The sequence below is a fragment of the Lampetra planeri genome, chromosome 11, assembly GCF_965212315.1.
Source record: "Lampetra planeri chromosome 11, kcLamPlan1.2.h2, whole genome shotgun sequence".
NCBI lineage: Eukaryota > Metazoa > Chordata > Hyperoartia > Petromyzontiformes > Petromyzontidae > Lampetra > Lampetra planeri.
Window position 1 is genome coordinate 10,487,057 of NC_136117.1, and position 20,543 is coordinate 10,507,599.

The 20,543-nt window shown below is 46.9% G+C and overlaps 1 protein-coding gene across 3 annotated transcripts in view; it reads left to right on the plus strand.

Annotated features, from left to right (window-relative positions):
• GNAI1 (G protein subunit alpha i1) overlaps positions 1-20,543 on the plus strand; it is a 122,679-nt gene that overhangs the window by 67,709 nt on the left and 34,427 nt on the right. For all 3 annotated transcript variants that reach the window (XM_078598808.1, XM_078598809.1, XM_078598810.1), the window contains exons 3-5: positions 7,645-7,687; positions 8,647-8,788; positions 12,896-13,053. In XM_078598808.1, the coding sequence (XP_078454934.1) occupies positions 7,645-7,687; positions 8,647-8,788; positions 12,896-13,053 (343 nt within the window). The remainder of the gene's footprint in view (positions 1-7,644; positions 7,688-8,646; positions 8,789-12,895; positions 13,054-20,543) is intronic.

Genomic DNA, 20,543 nt, shown 5'->3' on the forward strand with positions numbered 1-20,543 from the left:
GATGACAACGATAAAGCCAAAACACTCGTCAATGGAATTGTCCAAATCTCCCGATGCAGGACCCTGACTGAATACGATTATTGAGACTCGGTGAGATATTTGCGTCGCAAATAAGTGTCGTCATTACAATTGCTATTGGACAAAAATGATGAAAGGAGATAGAAAGCAACCTGAAGTTTAGGCTGTCGTTGCATTGTTCAACAGGCCTTTATTGGAGTGCGAAAAATAAATTGTACCCGATTGACTGCCATTTAATTGCAGAGATAATGAAAATATCGTGAAATTTCTTTCCCCTGTTTTCGCCAAAGGATAGGGATGGATTACCAGAATCTGTGGAGGTGTTTCTCTGCATCTTTTTTTCCCATTCGCACCCAGTCACACGCTATTGTGTGTGGGAATTCCTCTATCCCACCAGCAGTTTCAATTTCCAGAAGGAAAAAAAACCGTGATAAGCTTGCCAAGAGAAGCTCAGAGGCTTTGTGAAAAACCGGCAGTACAAAGCGGAGCATACAGATGAGAGACACTAGGCTCGGAGCAGATAAAAAGCTGCTGGGTTGTTTTTGCCTCGAACTTATTGGACGCACATTTCATGCGGCCAGGCACCGAATGGGCTGCAGCCAGGAACTAAAAAAAGCCGGAATACATTAGTTTGTTTCTGCATTCCTGCTTAAGACATAAGGGACTTAAAGCAGGCCCGGGTTATTTGTACAGAACGTCATGGTTCGATAAAATAATGCTACGCCTTTAACAAACGCTCAAATTAATTCAAGCAATATAATAATACAGTGGGGGTTGGGGAGCGGTGGTGCAGTGGTTGACACACTGCACGACGCGGTTTAGTTGCTGCCCGTGGCTGACGTCAGTGACGACAGAACTCTTGCCGGGTTTTTGTTTTCTGACTCCCCAAAGCATTTGTTGGAAATCCCAAGCGATATCCTCGTGAAATTAAAAAGCGAACAAGAACGCACGTAAATTCAACGTGTTTTGAAGCTACACGTGCGTCCTACTGCAAATTCAGGAAAATCCATTCTCACACTGCCCTGTGGTCCCACGTTTGCACTGCCCACCTTTACCAACAAGCTCCAAATTAAGTTTTTATGTCCGAACCAGCGTGGTGAAGTATGGTCAAGCAACAACCCCCCACCCCCCCCCCCCCCCCAATGACTGACACGGCTTGGGAAGGCCTTCATCCAGCAGTGGAATAACCGACACCTGGAAATGACCAACCGGCTGAAAAGGATATTGCGATCACCGCAAACGCACGTGCATTTATTTGTTTTGTGATTCTGCTAATCATTTGTACCTATTCCGCTCACATCTTGTGTCTCTCTAGACCAGGGTTGGGGAACGTCTGGCCCGCGGGCCGTAAGAGGCCCGCGAAATCATTTGGGTCTGGCCCTGCCAAGGCAACCGCAGGCAGGACTCTAAATTCAATAAATCTAGGAGCAAACCTGGAAAAGCAGTTGTAAGTAGCAACATCATCAATACCAGCTAACATTACACGCCTCGCCAAAGAGAAGCAGTTCCAGCCATCACATTAGGAGTGAGTTAATTAAATGTTTGACCAAATATAACAGGCACATTTTTAAGTTAATCATTTTGTATGGCCCGCCAATGATGTTATAAATATCCAAATGGCCCTTGGCAGAAAAAAGGTTCCCCGCCCCTGCTCTAGACCCACGCAGACTGTAGGTACGCATCTTGCTGTATTCGGGCAGCACTCAGAGTTCCCATTCTGCAGTAGCTCAGAGGTCAGCTACCTGTTGTTCATTAAGGCGAACGGCGCAAACCAGAGAACGCGTGCCCTCATCACCTCATAGACATGCAGGGTGTCACGATACGCCGGCCTTTCGATTAATATTGATTCTCTAACTCGCAGTTCAAGCGTGCGAGTAAGAATCAATGTGTTTTTGTGTGTTGTATGTATCGTGTGTATCATCATCGCCGTCGTTATTTTAAAAAAAAAAAATTCATACCGCATTACATCTGGAGGCACTGTGGGTTTGACGCGACTCCTTGCAGCCATGAGAAACGTGCACCACGGTGCCAATCAGATAATCGATTTTGGAATTAAATCTCCACCATGAATCACGACGGGTGATCGGATTGCCACGGTGGGGGGCGGGCGAACCGTTGACACGAGCGTCAGACGGACGGGCACGTGCGTGGAGGCTTGTGCGAAGCAGCTGCAGCGATGATAACCAAAAGCCTCAAGTTTACTTGTCTGGCACTCCATCGGAAGTTTTTTTCTCGTGACGCCACTGCATTGAGTTTGTATTAAAATTCAGTGGCGTCACTCGAGTGTGATAGTGACGCAATCTACCGTAAGATTGATAGTTTTTTCTTTTTAAAAATGTAAGCTTATAACTCGTATCACAATGAACCAGGAGAGAGAGAGAGCTCAGGTGTCTATGTGAGCGATGCGCGCGTGTGTGTGTTTGATTTGGGTGGGGGAGAGGGGATTGTAGCATAAATAGGTATAGCCCTTGTTTGTGGATCAGCGTTTTCGCACGCGGTGAGGTAAATAAATTGTGAGTACCACCACCTTTTCTAACTTCTCTCGCGACGTACCTAGCCAACCGTGTTCATCGGAGGTGCGGGAACAAGTAGGCCAACTACCCTGCTGGAAGGACTCTACAGAGCAGCGTCCTTCACTGCCAGGCCGACGAGCCCCTGGCGGCCCCTGACGGCCTTTAGTGTGGCCCCTGACGGCCTTTAGTGTGGCCACTGACGGCCTTTAGTGTGGCCCCTGGCCTGCGGACCCCATCAATACACAGCGTGTGACACCCCCCCCCCCCCCGCTTGAAGGCGGTGTGGTGGCCCTGAACGCTGACGATGTCAACTCGGCGAAAGTGGGGCCCTCCCCTCGAAAAATGAGTTGAAGAACACCTTGCACCAGAGCTTCATCCAGCTTGAGCAGCAGTGGCGTTGAGCGTGCGACGACCTCTCTTGTTAATGTCCTTCAAGAGTGGCTTGGTCGTCTCGGGGCTGTCGTGGTTCATTGGTTCCGCACGCCGCCGGCCCAGCCGCACACTCCTCTCTGCCCTTCCTTCTCAGAGGCCTCCTTCCACGGGCAGCCCTCGTCTCCATCGTGCCCTGCGGCGATGAGGCCCCTTGTTAAACCGCCGCACGGCCAATGGCATTATTGGTTCGGAATGGAAGCGAGTGAGTTGGGGCCAGGGGGAGGCGAAATCAAAGGCTTCGAGGTTTCATTAACACATTCCTGGGTTCGCCATCCGAATTGTCATTTGTATGCAGGGCGCATGCGTTTTGCCATTTAAATTTGTGCGCGTTGCTTGAGACCGGCACTGTACGTGCCCCTGCTGTTGGTGGTTGTCTATTTGCACATGCTGTTTGTATTCGTCTTGGAATGTCCCCACCGCCCCCCCCCCTTCCAAATCACCCCGCCAAAAAACAATGTTGTCGCGCAATAAAAAATATGATTACAAAATTATTGGTGGGATGTGAGAAAATGTAGCAGTTGAACGGCACCGTACCACGAGCGGCCGCATTCACATGCTTGTGCAATTTGAGCGAAAAAAATTAAACGGATATGAATTTGAATTCCGGTGAACGGCGCCTGTAAAAGAGAGGCGTCGTAATCTAAATGAGCACGCTATTGGAAAGTCACAAAGCGTAATCATTCATTCGATTGTAGGAAGATATGTGCTCTTATTAAAAAGAGACCACATGGGTTATTTAAAAAAAAATGTAAGTAAAAAATGGTCTTTCAAGGACCTATAAAAATGCCTAGGGAGAGAGTTCTTATTTTCAGGCAGTAGAGGTTTCCGCAAAGCTCAATTAGGCTTGACCACGAAACAAGTATTGTTATTTAAAGGTTTTTAAATGGTAGGATTTGGTACAAAGATGACTAGATAGAAAAGGACACGCGCTAATTCGTATCTTACAATGTTAGCACTGTGTTTAATGATGCACGAGTAGGTGGCTAAACTAATTGGACTGTTGTGGTATGCCTTACTGTTGTGATGAGAACACTGAAGCTTAGTCGTGTGACCTCTTTAAACACGTGATAGGGCATTGCATGAGCCAATCTCAAATCCGCACGCAACATCTATCTGTGCACAAAACATTTGGCCTTTCACGAATATATATTCCGCTATTGTAAACAAGTTTTGCATAGAATGTATGCGGCGCTTTTTGTCTCGAACTATTATCGCCATGGTAAGTAAAGGACGCGGATACAATTTTTTGTTTCTTGGCAAACCTCGCTTTTCTGTTGATAATGTCCATAACGTGCGGTGGCATGCTGATCGCAAAGCGGTACAGATTGCATTATAATGGTGGAGTTTTTTCGAAACTGAGTGGGGTGCAATGGTGGCAAGATGTTAACTGCCTCGCCTGGTATACAGGAGGTCGTGGGTTTGATCCCGACCCTGACACCTGTGTGTTGGAGTGTATCTCTCCCCGTGGTTGCGTGGATTCATCTCCGGGTCCTCGCTTTTTTTCCCTCAACATTTTAGAAATGCGCGTTTAGAGTGTTTGGCTGCTACAAATGTCCACATGATAAGCCACTTCGTTGAGCTATCATTTGTGGCCAGGTCGCTTCTGAATAAGGGTGATATAGCTCAGTGGACCTTGCCCGGTAAAATAAAAATATATAGTTTAGTTTATAGTTTAGTTTAGAAACGTGTTCCACCAAACAATCTCATTACAGGGTTTCCCAGCCAGATGAAAGCACTTTCACCCCCAGGTGCATTCTGTGTATTATTAATGTGGCTCACTTACAAGTTAGTAAGTTGTAACAATCATTAACGTTGACTGATAAAGTTACTTTTCAACTTGCACTTAATTTTTTTTTCACCTCCACTGCAAAACTCAAGTCCTTCCTTGCTTCCGCTCATGTCCTATCATGGATCGCCTTTTTTCTGTTTGCCACTCGCCATTCGCATGGAGTATAGACATCGGCGCAATGCTTTCGCGTGCTCCGGCAAACACGAAAGCCGAACTGCAGGCAGGCTCTCGGTGAAGGTTGATCATGTCAGCAAAATGTAAACGCATGACCTCCAAGCGAGCGATCCCACGTGAACACCTCCCCGCCCCTACTTCTCATTGCCTCTCTCGTGCCTGCTTTATAATTCAATCTGCCTGCAACGGGGGGGAGGGGGGGGGGCGCTGTGCTTTATAAGTGGGCGAGACTCCCTCTGGGCACAGTTAGCAGTTGTGAACTGCCTGTGAAAGATTAGGCTTGCACAAATCAATAGCAGCAGCAGAGAGAGAGAGAGCGAAAACAACTTTATTTAAGTTTTTGTTGTTCTTTCCTTACTCCCCAAAGCTTGGTTTGAAATCCCAAGCGATATCCTCGTGCGATTTAAAATGGACCAGAATGCACATGAGTTCAATGTGCTTTGAAGCTACATGTGGTTGCATTTCAGAAAAATCCATTCTCATATTGTACTATGCTCCCGCGTGCACACTGCCCACCTTTACCAACCCATACTAACCAGCGTGGTGATGTGTGGTTAAGTAACCCATGCGACCCGTACCGCGTGGTGAGGCCCCTCATCTTAGAAACATATTGACGAAAGGTCTGTGTGTGTACACGTTCCAGAATGCAGAGTCAAAACCAACAGCTTCTATGCCCCCCCCCCCCTTTTGGTATAACCCAAAGTCGGGCTTCCAACCCGTGAGAGGTTGCCCGTTCTCCTCTGCTGCCCCTGCCGTCTGGAACGCTCTTCCCGTAGTTGTCCACGCTTGATTCTCTTCGTTGTTAGTCTTCCCAGACCTCTTCTCCCCTTCCCATCCTCTGACATTGTCTCGATTCTGCTTCACGAAACGCCCTACCTAATAATACCCTCCCGCCCCGCCCCCCGCCCCTTGCCTCCTGCCTCCTAACCCTAATTATAATTAGGGATAGAACGGGAAGGGGTGATAATTATCACCCGTTCCCGTTCTCCCTCCGGGAGTGAAAATGAGAGATGTTTTTTTGTTGCCGCATCAATAGTTACACATTACCGCACAGGTCAGCGTGCGCGTGGGTTTGTTTGAGTGGTTTGGAGCGGGTCGGCACACAACAGTGGTGTACTCCATCTGCCCGACTCGTGGTTTTCTGTTTTGCCATTGGGTTCATTATTTATTTTGTCTGCATGCGCTGATTGTGTTTACATTCTTTGCCCTATGCTCCGTCTTGAGACGTTTGTAGCATTTCCACTTTATGTAAATACATTATTATTAAGATCTAATAGCCCATTCACTCTTCATTCCCTTCATCGTCTGATTAGTCGAAAACAATTCCTGCGTAGGTTACTGGAATTGATCATTTGTGTTATAGAACTGTTAAGAATATAACTATCACATTGTCAAACAGTGCAAGTTCATCCCCCAGCGCCTCTGTCCACCCACCAATCTAAATGGGCTCACCGCAGTTAGTCAACTGGCAGGTTGCATGCGGCGGGGTGAAGTGTGTGTGGACACTCCCACCTCTTGCAAGATATCTGTGGCCAGCGTGAGAGAGTAGGCAGAACCCACCTTCCATCAGGAGCTCTCGAACGCTCTCTCAAGTGGAGGAGGCCTTTTCACCAGTGGTGGCAAAGAGCAGTCAATTACAGAGCTGCTCGTCCTAGGTTCTTTTCTTTAGGGAGCCACGGCGGCGAGATGTTAACCCCCTCGCCTGGTATACAGGATGGTCGTTGGTTCGATCCCGACACTGACACCTGCTGCTGTATATTTGGAGTTTGCGTGTTCTCCCCGTGGTCGCGTGGATTCTTTTTCGGGTTCTTCGGTTTTCCCCCTCCATGTTTACAATCAACGTGCGTTTAGAGTACCATGTTGGGCTGCCAGAGGTGTGGACTCGAGTCATGTGACTTGGACTCGAGTCAGACTCGAGTCATGAATTTGATGACTTGCGACTCGACTTGGACTTGCATAACAATGACTTTGTCCCACCTATGAGATGTGGACTCGAGTCATGTGACTTGGACTCGAGTCAGACTCGAGTCATGAATTTGATGACTTGCGACTCGACTTGGACTTGCATAACAATGACTTTGTCCCACCTATGAGATGTGGACTCGAGTCATGTGACTTGGACTCGAGTCAGACTCGAGTCATGAATTTGATGACTTGCGACTCGACTTGGACTTGCATAACAATGACTTTGTCCCACCTCTGTGGGCTGCCACTATAAATGTCCACGTGATAAGCCACTTCGTTGAGCTATCAATTGTAACCAGGTCGCTTCTGAAAAAGATAGCTCATTTGGGCCTTACCTGGTAAAACATAAATAAATAGTAAAATTGTTGCGTGGCTGCATGCACACCATTTGGCATTTATACGGTTTAATACAGCCGTGCGCGTGTTCACCTGTTGGGTTTTAATAATTCAGATGCATGTGCGTTCACGTACAGCACTTTCACAGCCTGTTATTGGGCAATTACGTTTATAACGCGACGGTTACGTCGGCCACAAGGACCGTGACACGTAAACGTGCCCCTCACTGAAGAATGATGTCCACCGAGAGGCGCCTTTATCCGTTATTTTGTGTGCAGATCACAGCCTCTGGGTGAGCAGGATAAGATTTTGTTCAATTGGAAAATCTTTAAGCTTGCAGATTGAATCCCAGCCCTCATTCGTTGCCCGCGTTCTTCACTCATCTCATTCGCCGTTTCGTTTCCTCTTGTGTTTCAGGTGCCGGTGAATCTGGCAAAAGTACCATCGTCAAACAGATGAAGTAAGTTACCCCGGCCTCCTCGTGTGCTGTTTGTTTTTATTCTAACGCAGAGCGCGCGTGGGGTGCGCGTGATCGCACTCCGCGTGACGGTGAGTCGCCAGGGGTGGGAGTGAGCTGTAATTCATTGCCAACACCTGCATATCGGCACAGTTATCTATTTGATTCTGCCATGAGCCCCCCGAAAAAAACACAAATCTAGGTATTGTCAGGCATTCTTACGCGAACAGCATTTTACGTTGAGTAATAACCCGACCGCTGCTCTTAAATTGACTCTTCAGTCAAAACGTGGGGGTCTTTGTGGGTTTCTGGGTAAGATCGCGTAAATATATAGATGTGTCATTAAAACCCGCCACCACCCGACACAGCCAACTAGTAAGGGTTGTCACGTAAACATAACGTGCCAATTCGTCACTAGTACAGCACACGGGTGTGTTGGAGAGCCAAGCCACAACATTTACAATCCAAGTACGACGTTTCGCCAGTAATTACAACTAGCTTCATCAGGTGACAGCCAGATTTTGACAGCCACAAATCTGGCTGTCGCCTGTTGAAGCTAGGTGTAATTACTGGCAAAACGTCGTACACGGATGGTAAATGTTGTGGCTTGGCTCTCCAACACACCGATGTGCTGTACTAGTGACAACCCTTACTAGTTGGCTGTGTCGGGTGGTGGCAGGTTTTAACGACACATCTATATATTTACGCGATCTAACCCAAAAACCTCTATTATGGATGATATTGGTTGCGAAAGCCTAACACCTGTTAAACCGTCTTTGCGGGTGTTTGCGTGATGTTGTGCCCATCACGCTCACGCGGAAATCCTTTGGAATCCAGCAATGATCTCACAATTTCACAGGGCACACAACAGCAAAACAACGGCTGCATTGTAAAACCCCTCTCTCTCTCTTGCATTGCACCCCGATCAGGAACGCGTTTTCTGCGGTTTGTTTGCCTCCCAGGATTATCCACGAAGACGGCTACACGCCCGAGGAGTGCCTGCAATACAAGGCCGTGGTGTACAGCAACACCATACAGTCGATCATCGCGATTATTCGCGCCATGGGCAACCTCCGCATCGAGTTCTCCGACATGAGCCGAGCGGTGAGTAACCCGCACAGCCTCTGAGGCGGACGGCTCGTCCACCGCGTGATTGATGTGCGCTCGATACGTCTCCCGGGCTCGGCATCTGGAAGATCGGGTTCACGCCGCTGGGTGGTGAGACCGATCGAGGGTCGCCCTGGATGCGCTGCCCGCGGTGTGATGCTGAAGCCAATAGAAAGTGGACAGAGCTCACTGCCAGTCTCATGTATACACACACATAGAGGGCAGGCTTGTACAATTATTGCGCTTATATATCTCTTCCTAGCAGCTATTTAGACTTTTATTTGGTCAAGTCTAGAGGCCTTTCATGCCTCCGTGGTGGCTGCCCTGTCAAGTTTTGCTGTCGGGCAGAGTAATTTGTTAACGAGCCGGAGGTCGTCCCGTCTATTAAATTCCCACGTCGTTGATTCACCGCTAAGGACACCCACGCACTTTGGACGAAAATCTCGCGAGCGGACGGAAATGGACGAAAGTTAATTACGGATGGTCGATGCGATTTTAATTAAGTGCTTTTCCCTTGGCTGGCATTTCTCTCGCTGCTTTTGCTCGTATTCAATCTTATTTGCAGTAAACACAAAACAACCGTCCGAATAGTAACAAGGGGGAAACAATGTCGCAGTGTGCTGGAATGTTGGCATTAATGGAATTCAAAATCACTGTACAGTTGTGTGCTTTGTCCCATTTTTGTTGGCACCTTCGAGATAGCTGCCGCTGCGTGGTGCGACACGTCACGCGATGAATGTAACTGCGCATAAAAATCATCAGTCTTGGTACGCGTAGCGTGCGTGCGGTGCTGAGTGCTGCTACCACGGAGGTGCCTGTAGTTCGCCAAGACTGCTGTTGGTTCACCGAAAGGTTGTTTGTCATTCCGATTACAACTCGAAAACAAAGAGCAGTTCAAGGATGCGTGTGTACGTATGTTGAACTTCTTTCGCGCCGTACGTAGCCAACCAATTGGTGTGGAGAGGGGGGACAACAAACTAAGCACAAAAAGCAATCGAAATGCAAGTTCGTTTTATGAGAGGGCGTGTACCTGACCTGTAGCGTGGGCAAAAACACAGTGATTGGTTATAATTTTCTCACCATCGACACCTATTGGTTGATGGCTGAATTACAACAACTTTCAAGTCTTCATAGAGCACTTCTTAATGATTTACCGAGAGTCGTATATCTAATATCAGATCCCAACCCTGAGCCACCCGTGCCGACCTTCCGCACAAACAATGGAGCACGCTCAATTAGGATACACGCAGCCGGCCCACGCCACCACCTTCATGAGTAGGAAATCAAAGGGAAGCCTGGAATGCAACTGCAAAAATGCTGAACAAAAAATAGGGCACTTTGCGAACCTCTGCCGACTGCGCAAATTCAACGGAGACAGCAGCAGTAATGAATTTGGCCTCACCTGAAGTTAATCAGATTGCATTCAGACTTAGGCATAGATCTTCCAGTTATTATTCAGGATGCCATACGCAAGACGATGAATGGAGAGCCGTGCAAAAAAAGTTCAACATACATAACTTAAAGTCCACTGCGGTACATGGCTACAGCGGTGAAATTGCGCCGATGGTGCGAAGCATCCACCACGCGTCTACAACAGATGGAGGGGGCTTGCAGAGAATGCCACGTTTTTTTCTTTGTCGCTCCCGTTATTGTGAGCATATTCCCTTTAGTGCTCACTTTCCGCTCTGTAGAGAGGTCTACCGAATGAGAACATTTCTTCTCTAAGACGTACGTGTACTGCATGTTGAAATTGTTTCGCATCGTACGTAGCCAACACTGCTAATCGGAGGTGCGGGGGAAGGACAACAAACTAAACGCAAAAAGGAGTTCTAAAGAAATTAGTTTTCAATTTATATTTAAAAGTGCATCGCTCCCAGTGGCTTCATAATATCGGTAGGAAGAGCATTCCAGGCAGCTGCAGACGCACATCTGACAGCGCGCAATGCGGTAACCGTCTTTGTTCGATGGCCAGCCAAAAGCCGCTGCGGCGATGAACGGAGTTCGCATGACGGTTCATGCTCCTTGACGCATCCTCGTCGTGTCAGTTTAAGGTTTGCCCGCAATATGGCGGCGCTCTGATATACCGTTGAACATCGGGCCCACGATAATCCCATCGTCGGGTTTTTGCCAAATATCGTAATGTTTGCGATTGTCATTGCTCGTTTTATGTTTTGAATGTTTAACTTTCGCACGAAATGTTCATGAGATAGAAAACACAACAATCAAAGTTCAAATAAATACTTATTGCCCATTCAATTATCAGAAGGCAAAATGTTTTCCAGAGTCATTGATGGCCTGGTAATACGATATCACAATTTTCATAATTGATTCAATTACTTTGTTGTATAGCTGACAGCATGTGCATTGCAAGCAATGCAGATTGCAATGCATTGTTTAGAGAAATTGGATGGCTGGAGTTGGTGAACTTTGAAATAATCTTTATTCATATACGAAGTACAACAAACCATACAAACAATTCAATGAATGTCCAAACTCCTCTTTCAGAGTTTCTGAGAAACTAATATCTCTATAATTGTCAAGTCGTGAAAACGGATATCATATCTCATCGTGAAAAATGATATCATGGCAAGCCTAACTATTACCCAGAAAAGATGCCTTCTATGCACGACTTTTATAATATTTCATATTAATGTGGCCTTTATGGTATTTCAATTTTTTACAATGTTAATGAATGTAATATTTAATTTCACCATTCCATAAAACATGTGTTTGCAAGTTGATAAGATGCTGCCCATGTTGGGCACTAGTGAGTCACGGTTATTGTGTATTTTATTTATTCCGGTCCGTCCCTTTCAGCCGCCACTGCCTCCCCACCATCACCGAGTTCCCCTCCCACATCCCATTAAAACATTCCAGCCCGGGCCACATTAATACGCCTATCTGTGGAGTACTGTCAAGTCGATGGCTTGAGCTGTGTGAGTTTACATTTTAATAATCTCCATTGATGCTTAAAGTACGCTGTACATTAACCCTCATACTCATTTACAGAGGACTAACACTCACCGGGTGGCAGCTCAAGATACAGCACGGCATCTGTGAAAAAGAGCTTCATAACTCATCAGATTCCTTCAGTATTAATAAATATTCTGATACAAAATGGATTCACGTGCCATCTGAATGCTCAATATGTCATACAACGGTCTGTGCCCTGCCAACCTGCCACACAAACCACTCTCCCTCATCGTTCATACCCCAAACTGTTACATTAAACCTCTTCACTGCCTCTGTCTTACTACCTGATTGCAATTTGCAGTTTTTAAAGTCTCACGTCAACACCTTCCAACTCTACAGCTCAGCGTTCTTCATTGCAAGGCCCGCGGGCAAATGGCGGCCCCTGGTGGCCTTTAGTGCGGCCCCTGACAATACACACAGATGTGAAAACACCCCCATTGTGTTGTCAAACCCCAATGGTTTCAAATGTGTGGCAGCCCTCACGCTGATGATGTATTATTGGTGAAAGTGGCCCCGCTCTGCTATCATTCCATTTCCGAAAGAATGCATGCTGTAGTACACGGTCTGTGAATTTAATTGCACAATCTCATGAATGTTTTCTTTTCATTTGCCCGACAGCGGCATAGTCACGCATCTGGCAAGGGCCCTGCTGCTCCCCCCCCCCCCCCGCGGGCGGTGCAATTGCACCGCCTGCGCACTCAATAGCTTCTCCACCGATGCATGGGTAATGAACGCGCCGAACGAGTTCTCTACGTTCTAAACTAAACCATTTTTATTGAGCTAAACAGCTATTTTTAAGAAGTGACCTGTCCTCAAATGACGGCTCAACAAAGTGGCTTATCATGTGGAAATGTATTGCAGCCAAACACTCTAAACGCACGTTTTTAAATGTGGAGGGAAAAACCGAAGGACCCGGAGAAGAATCTACGCGACCACGGGGAAAAATACACCGCAAACTCCGAATATACAACAGGCGTGAGGGTCGGGATCGAACCCACGACCTCCTGTATACCAGGCGAGGTAGTTAACATCTCGCCACGTTGAGCGGCGAATGCCCCATCCGCTCTCCCCACAACTTAACTCCCCCACCCCCACCGCCCCCCCCCCACTCTCTCTGCTCCTTGGTCACAGGACGATGCGCGGCAGCTGTTTGAGTTGGCGAGCACGTCGGAGGAGGTGGCGCTCACGCTGGAGCTCGCTGGGAACATCCAGCGGCTCTGGATGGACGAGGGCGTGAAGACCTGCTTCGGTCGTGCCAACGAGTACCAGCTCAACGACTCGGCTGCGTAGTGAGTACCTGCGCAGCGGCGCGCGCAGCGGCGCGTCCATTCATCGAGCAGCGACACTCGGCGCTTTCGTCGTTCGTTCACCGCGCATCGTCGGCGAAGGACCGTTGCGCCAAACGCGTGACCTCTTGCGAGAAGCATTTGCGTGAACCGCTCTCGAGTCATTTGTTTGATCCACCGTATCACGGGAGGGGGGGGGGCGATCACGGGGGGGGGAGGCGATCACACGTGGGGGGGGCGGTGCCATTCCCTTTGAGGGCCGCACTCCACTTCGAACGCCAACCGCCAATTGAAGTGCGTTTTCGTCGACAGCCCTTTATTTTCGTTTTGTTTTTACTTCAACTCCACGACGCAAGCACCGGTACAGAGCACCGATCACGAACAAAGGGTGGGGGGGGGCACAGAAATTCCACGAACAAAAGCCCGAGATTGGCGCGGCAGGACTTAGTGAAGGAGGGAGGGGGGGGGGATTGGGCTCGTCGTCGACAGCACCTTAACACCGCACCTCCGATTAGCACGGTTGGCTACGTACGGTGCGAAAGAAGTTCGACGTACACACGCCCTAGAGTGGGGAAAATACAGAACAGGCGACGTCTGGGGCAACGACCCTTGCTGGTAGAGAGATAGGCCATTGCCTGAAATGTCACCGGTTGCGTACGTTTGAATATTTCGGGGCAGTATTACTAAGCGTGTTGGGTGTTTGTTATTGGTGCTCATGCAGTACCGCTGCCAATGCACTATTGCAATAAAAAAATAAACACGCATGAAATCGTGCATTTTAGAATCAAGATCTCTTAAAATTATCTAATAATAACATCGGTCATGAGTGACTTGTTGATAGGTCTTGGGCCTCCTCTTCATAAACCCATAGTGACCAGCATGGCAAAGCGTGGCCAATCAACTGACACGGCATGAATAAGCCTTTTTTGAGGAGTAGATTGCTAAATATCCATAAATTATTATTATTGCTGGACAGAAAAAAAAATGCAGTCGTACAAAGCACGTGGTGACCATTGAACAAAAAATGATAAATAATTTAATCAAATCACGATCTCAGATCATGCCAATAAATGTAATTACGTGGAGGGTGAATGGATAAATGCATCCCATTAAATCCAGAGCGACTGCTGCTGCTGCGAGCAGTGGCACTACCTAGCATGCGTTTCGCGTTTTAATGTTTCTTCTGTTATTGCCATTGGATCGCGCGGAGTTTCACATTTGATCCATTCCCCTCGTAACTCATCAACCCTAACGCCGTCAGGCCTTCGGCAAAGCAACGCTGATGCCATCCCCGTCACAGTTGTTATGCCGCCCTCGCTACGCCATGAACCCCCAAGAAGCCGGTTTCCACCTCAATGGCAGCGCATGCCTCGTCATGACGAAGATGAATCGGTTGTCGTTATTTAATTCCCAGAAAGTGCCCCCTTGCTGCCACTGTTGGTTTCAGCGCCCGGGTGTTGACAGTCCTGAAACCCCAAAGTGATGTCATCTCAACCAATCAAACAGCCGGGGGATTGACGGCCCGCCTCTAGTTTTATGGAGAATATGAATAATCGTAGCGTTAGTCATCACGTCAGCAGTAGTCACAGTAGTAGTCGCAGCAGCTGTAGTCATATTTGTATCAGCAGCAGTATGTATGTTGAACTTCTTTCACACCTAGATTTGACGCTTTCGTGACTGCAAGGATTCATATTCTTAGGTTTTTTCGGTAAAGTCACGTAGGTAAAACATTAAAACTGTCGTGGCTGTGACGGTTCCACCTGAAGACGGAGGCTTGTGTTGCCTCCAAAACGTTGTGATTTTTATTTTATTTTACTTTTATTAATTTTAATGTTTTACCTACGTGACTTTACCGAAAAAACCTAAGAATATGAATCTTCTTTCACACCGTACGTAGCCAACCGTGCTAATCAGAGCAGTGGTTACAAGGACAGTTTTTTAGGAGTAATGTGAGTCATATTAGTACCAGTGTAAGTCGTCATATTTGTATGAGTAGCTGCAACCATATTAGTATCAGCAGAAGTCGGAGGTGTTTGGAGCAGCAGTAGTCATAGTAGTACTGTAGCAGCAGCCAGTGGTGGCAGCAGTGGTCCTATTAATATTAGTGTAATAATCCTTCTTGAGACGGCTTCGGAATCAGTCCTTTTATTTCCACTCCACAATACACTTTGCTCACTCACTCTCCGTTGCTGGCAGACAACGGAGAGAGGACAGACTTCGCACTACGTCCCCACCGCGCACGTGGCACCCAGAGCCCCCGTCCGCGCGTGACCCTGCTCTTCTCAGTTTCAGTCTGCTCTCGATCGTTCTCTCTCACTCGCTCTTAATACCTTCGTCACGTGGTTCCCCCAGCCAATCGTTCATGGACAGCTTCGACCATTCTCGATGGTTCCCTGTCAATCCCGGGACCACGCCCCTCATCCGGCTCCCCATTAGCTGGGGCCCCGAATGGCTAGGCCAATCACTCCTGATGACCTGTCGTGATCACGCCTGGGCCATGGTCCCTATCTCAACCCTTATTGGCTACAAGCAGGACCGGCAAGCCAATCCCCACGTGAACCCTCTATAGCTGTTATTACATTAGCATCAGTAGTCAATAATAATAATTGAAATGTATAATGCGCATTCCATCCTAGGATCACAATGTTCAATGCATGGAAATCAGGAAACAATAAACAACCAGGGCCACCGACCAAACTAAAGAGGGGGGAAAGCCGGTTTAAAGAGATGGGTTTTCAAAGTAATCATGGTCGTTTAAGCATGATTAGCAGCAGTAGTCATGGTCGTTTTAGCATTCGTAGTCATATGAGCATCAGTAGTTATAATAGTAGCAGTAGCACAGTGGCCTTAGTAACCACAGCAGTCGTCGTAACTTTAGTAGTGGTAGCAGCAGTACTGCAGGAGCAGCAGTACAGGGCTAGTTTGGAACTAGAGGACTGTATTACGAGCCGGGGTTAATTACATTTCACACGGAATTGAATATCAAACTGCTGGTTGATGTGAATATTGTAACAACAACAAAATCAGGAAACTACTTTAACATTATTTAATTTGCCTGCTTGTTTGAATAACGGAAAAAAGCGATCGCAAATGTGAACCGGTGTCATGGGCGTTCGTGGATCGTTAATTGTGGGGGACGCAGGGTTTGGGATTAGCGTACGGATAAAACGTCGCGCCGCCCTGAGCAGTCGAGGAGGTCAAAACAGTCGAGGAGGTCAAAACAGTCAAGGAGGTCAAAACAGCAGCCGTGGTGACGTAGGTTCGAAGCTCGCTCTGTGGACGTCCGTTCGTTACGGACGTAAAAGAATATCGAAAGTTACCGCCACCAATGGACATAAATGGCAGACTTGGCTGACGTTTCCGTCGTCGTCCAGACTGCCGCAATAAAAGAACGAAACGACGCTTGGGATGTTGTAATACACTGTGACACCTGGTCGGGCTTATAAGACTTTGCCACGGAATGGGCTAAGCCTTTTGTACCAAGCAGTGCCTGTACTGTATCAAGCAAAATGTGCTCTTAATTTTTTTTGTAATCATTATTTATTTTCTTCCCGACTCCTATTACAGTTGTGCTCTCGGTACCAGGTCATGCGTCACACACTAATAGAGAGTGGCCCTCAGAAGCTGATATTACAGAACTGCTTCTGAGATCCCTTTAAGGAGCCTCTTAACCGTACAATGGGCACCACACTTTGTGGGCAGCCAGAGAAATAACCATGGCGTGGAAACCAAATCGAACTGGAATTTAGACAAATTATTTGAAAATCCATATTGAATATGATGAGGTTTTTTTTAATTGACCTCACTATATTTGAGAACCAGGTTTAATCGCAGGTAGCTGAATCCCAGACTTGAACCCAGGAGGCCGGCAGTGACGGGTCACTGCTTTGACCCCTGAGTAACTTAGCCACCTCCACTAACTATAAAGGGAGGTCCAAAAGTCACGATACACCTGGTTATTTAATTTAATTTAACAAACTGCCTTCCATTAACAATGATGCACGCATGGATATCTCTTTTGAAATGAATTTAGGACTCTTTATTACATTACAGCTGCCTTATTTGGCATACATAAAAACGAATTGAACTTGTTCGCCTTCTTTCCATCTTTACGTCACCTGGAAAAGGAATATTAAAAATAGATATTAAACTAAAACTAAACTTTACGAGGTAAGGCCCACTGGGCTATATAGCTCCTTTTGGACAGAAGCGACCTGACCACAAATTATAGCTATTATCATTAAATATTGATGAATAATGAAATATTAACCTAAAGAATGAAACATTAAAATGTCTTTAATGCCAGTGTTATAATAAAGTAAATAACCCGATGTGTCCTGCCACGCTTGGGCCCACCTTCTTGTTCGCAATGCAGCAGCAACCAAGTACATTTGTAGCGTTGAATTTCCATGAGCGGAATGTCAAGTGGCGCGCGAATGCCTCTCCAGCATTCGAGCGCCATTGCTGATGTATTTGTGTAGTTATTTATTTAGTTTCACCTTTTAGCAATAGGCAAAGAGTCATTTGTCACTGCAATCAGGATTTAAGTAAAGCCGGACTGGCAACGGTAAATGCGTCAGTGCCGTTGACGATTCGCAGCGGCAACGTTCTGTCACTTTGGCCAATGAGTCACACAAAGACGTATATAGGCTGTCAAGAGGATAATTGTTTGTAGATCCCACTTGTACTCAATATGACACCCCCCCCCCCCATCCACCAGCACCAAGAAAAAAGCCGGAAGCCAACACTCTGAAAGCAATTTCAGAAGACGTATGGAAATGTGACCAGGTCCCATTTGCTAAATCACTCGCAAAAAAGGAATTTTGAGATGTAATGAAACACTCTCCTAATAGATTGACAGCCGCGGCATGTCAAGGTATACAATCATTCAGCAGTTGATTACCTTGAATGCCCATCATAAACATTGGGGGTTTTTTTATTGTGTAACCCGCAAACAGTTTGATTTGAAATGTGTGCATGGGGTTGCGGCGTTTGAGCAATATTTGGCGGGCGTTTTATTTGTATATGTTATTGTGTGTACTGTATGTAGCCGTACAAATGTAGTGCTGAACTTTACGAGGACAACTTCTTCTTTTTCCGTCGTTACTTTATTTTATCAAACTCAGCACATTCCACCACCCACTCTCCAGCGCGTTCTCTGCTCGCTCGCCGCGCTCCGCCGGCCTCGCTTGCTCCGTTCTTCCCTCTCTCTCTCCGTCTCTCTCTCCCCCGACTCTCCTCTCTGCTTCGCCTGTCTCGTCTTCGATCGCCTCGCTCTCCCTCGGCGTCACTCCAGCTGTCGCTCTCTCTCGGCTTCTCTGTCTCACTCCGACTGTCTCTTTCGTTCCCGTTCCACTGCTAGCCTATCCTTCCTCTCGTCTCCTCTTCTTCTCCTGCTCCACCGCAACCCTATTCTATTTCTCATATCTTCTTCTTTTACTCCGACCGTCTCCATCCAGCTCCCAGCACAACTCCCCGTCTCACTCTCATGCTCCCGTATTTATCCCCGTCCCTATTAATTTCCAATTAATTAACCAGCGTCTCCCCGACGCCCCTCGGCCTCCGCTGCCACCTGCTCCCATTCCCAGACTTACTGGCGCCACCATTTGTCCCTGACAACAACAACCGGCCAATCACTGCCCTGCATCCCATAATTACCCAACGAGCCGTCTCCGTCCGGCCGTTGTCCCCCAGCAACACCTGTTTGTCCCGATACGTCCCCACTGTCCCCAACTTACGCGTGTTTACAATTACCCCCCTTGACGCGCGTTAAACCACTACACATTTAATAACTTGCAGCCGTTTGCCACCCCACTGCGTGATGTAATTCCTCCCCCACCGCCAGTACAGATGTCACTCGCCAAGGATGTTACCCCGTGGCCACGAATCAAACCTGAGCCACCAGGTTTGTAGTGCAATTGTGCGAACCGCTGCTCCACCACTGCTGCACCGCAGCAGTGTTAGCATCTTTTTTTTATGCCTGGAGATGTTCAACATTATGACGAGAACCACTGTAAACCTTTGTGGAGGCTCATTTGATTGAAAGAGGTGGAACACAGGGGGTGGGTGCAGTGTTTAACGCCACTGCGCTATGAAGCTAGAGACCCGAGCTCAGAATCAGAATCTTTATTTATACCGGAGGAAGCCGATGATCTATAAAGCTCTTTTTTTGCTGACAAATGTCCAGTAGGGGTGGGTCAGAAAGTTACAACACCAAAAAATACAAAAACATAATAGGAGTGCAAAGTATGGGAAAGGTAAGCAAATCACTAACATTTTTTATCACCTCTTTTTATTTTACCAGGTATAGCCCACTGAGCTATTAGCTTATTTTTCCGAAGTGACTTATCATGCGGACGTATAGCGGCCAAATAAGTTTCATCCTCAGTCATGGCTAACATTAGCAGTGAGAGATACCCATTAGATCCTGCAGGTTCCCTTCATCAACCCACACTGACCAGCGTGGTGCAATATGGTGAGACAGCTCTCACGATCGACATAGCAATGACGACCCGCCCCTATTGGACATCTATGAAAAAGAGCTTCATAGCTCATCAGATTCTTCCAGTCTAAAGAAATGTTCTGATCAGACAGAGCTCAGAAGAATAATTATTTATTAATTTTATTGAAATTCCGTTATCCACCCCCTGTGTTGCAATTGGTTATATTGCAACCTTAACTTCTCTGCCATTCGCACTGTGACGTTGCCATCGTCGTCGTTAATGTTGTTGCATTTTTAAATCCTTTATATTAAGTTCACTTGCTTGCGCGCTTACGACCGTGCAAATCTTTCGGTCGTTTTTTAACCCACTTCCCGTGATCCAATCGAGCTGACATTTTGCACACAGACTCGTTGTGCATGACAATTTATTTTCGTGAAAACAAAATTCCAAAATTTTCCACTTTTTAGGAAAAATTTTTTTTCATATTTAATTAAAAATACCAATGTGATAAAAATGAAACTCTTACTCAAGAAAAACAGAAATGAATAATAAAATAAAACCGATGCCACGCATATAAAGGATTTATAGTGAAAAACTTAGTTTTTACGGGTTAATTTTTTAAGTACTGCACCCTAATTTGCAATAATTAAGAAGATTGAGATCCGTCCGCTGTTAGATAAATATTTACGCTGCAATTAGCTTCACTTTTGGCGAGCAATTCCATTCAGTCCAGACAGATGATTCCATTATCGCAGAAATGTGATCTGTATTAGCGCGCCTCCATCTCTCCAGATTATCCACGTTCCCACGGAACTCATCGCAGCTGTTATTTATCCCATTGCCACTTCCTTGCATCCCTGCGTCACCCTCGCGACAGTAACGTATGTGCTCGTTTTGTTCAGTGTCGTGGCAAGAAAACTGCGATGATAATTGACTTGCCAGTGCACTGTACCGTGATGCTGAGTGTCTGCAATATTGTGTTGTTACGGGAGAAGGGTGAATGTTGCCGTGTCCCTCTTTCTGTCCTGTTTCAGTCGTCTCAGATGTCCG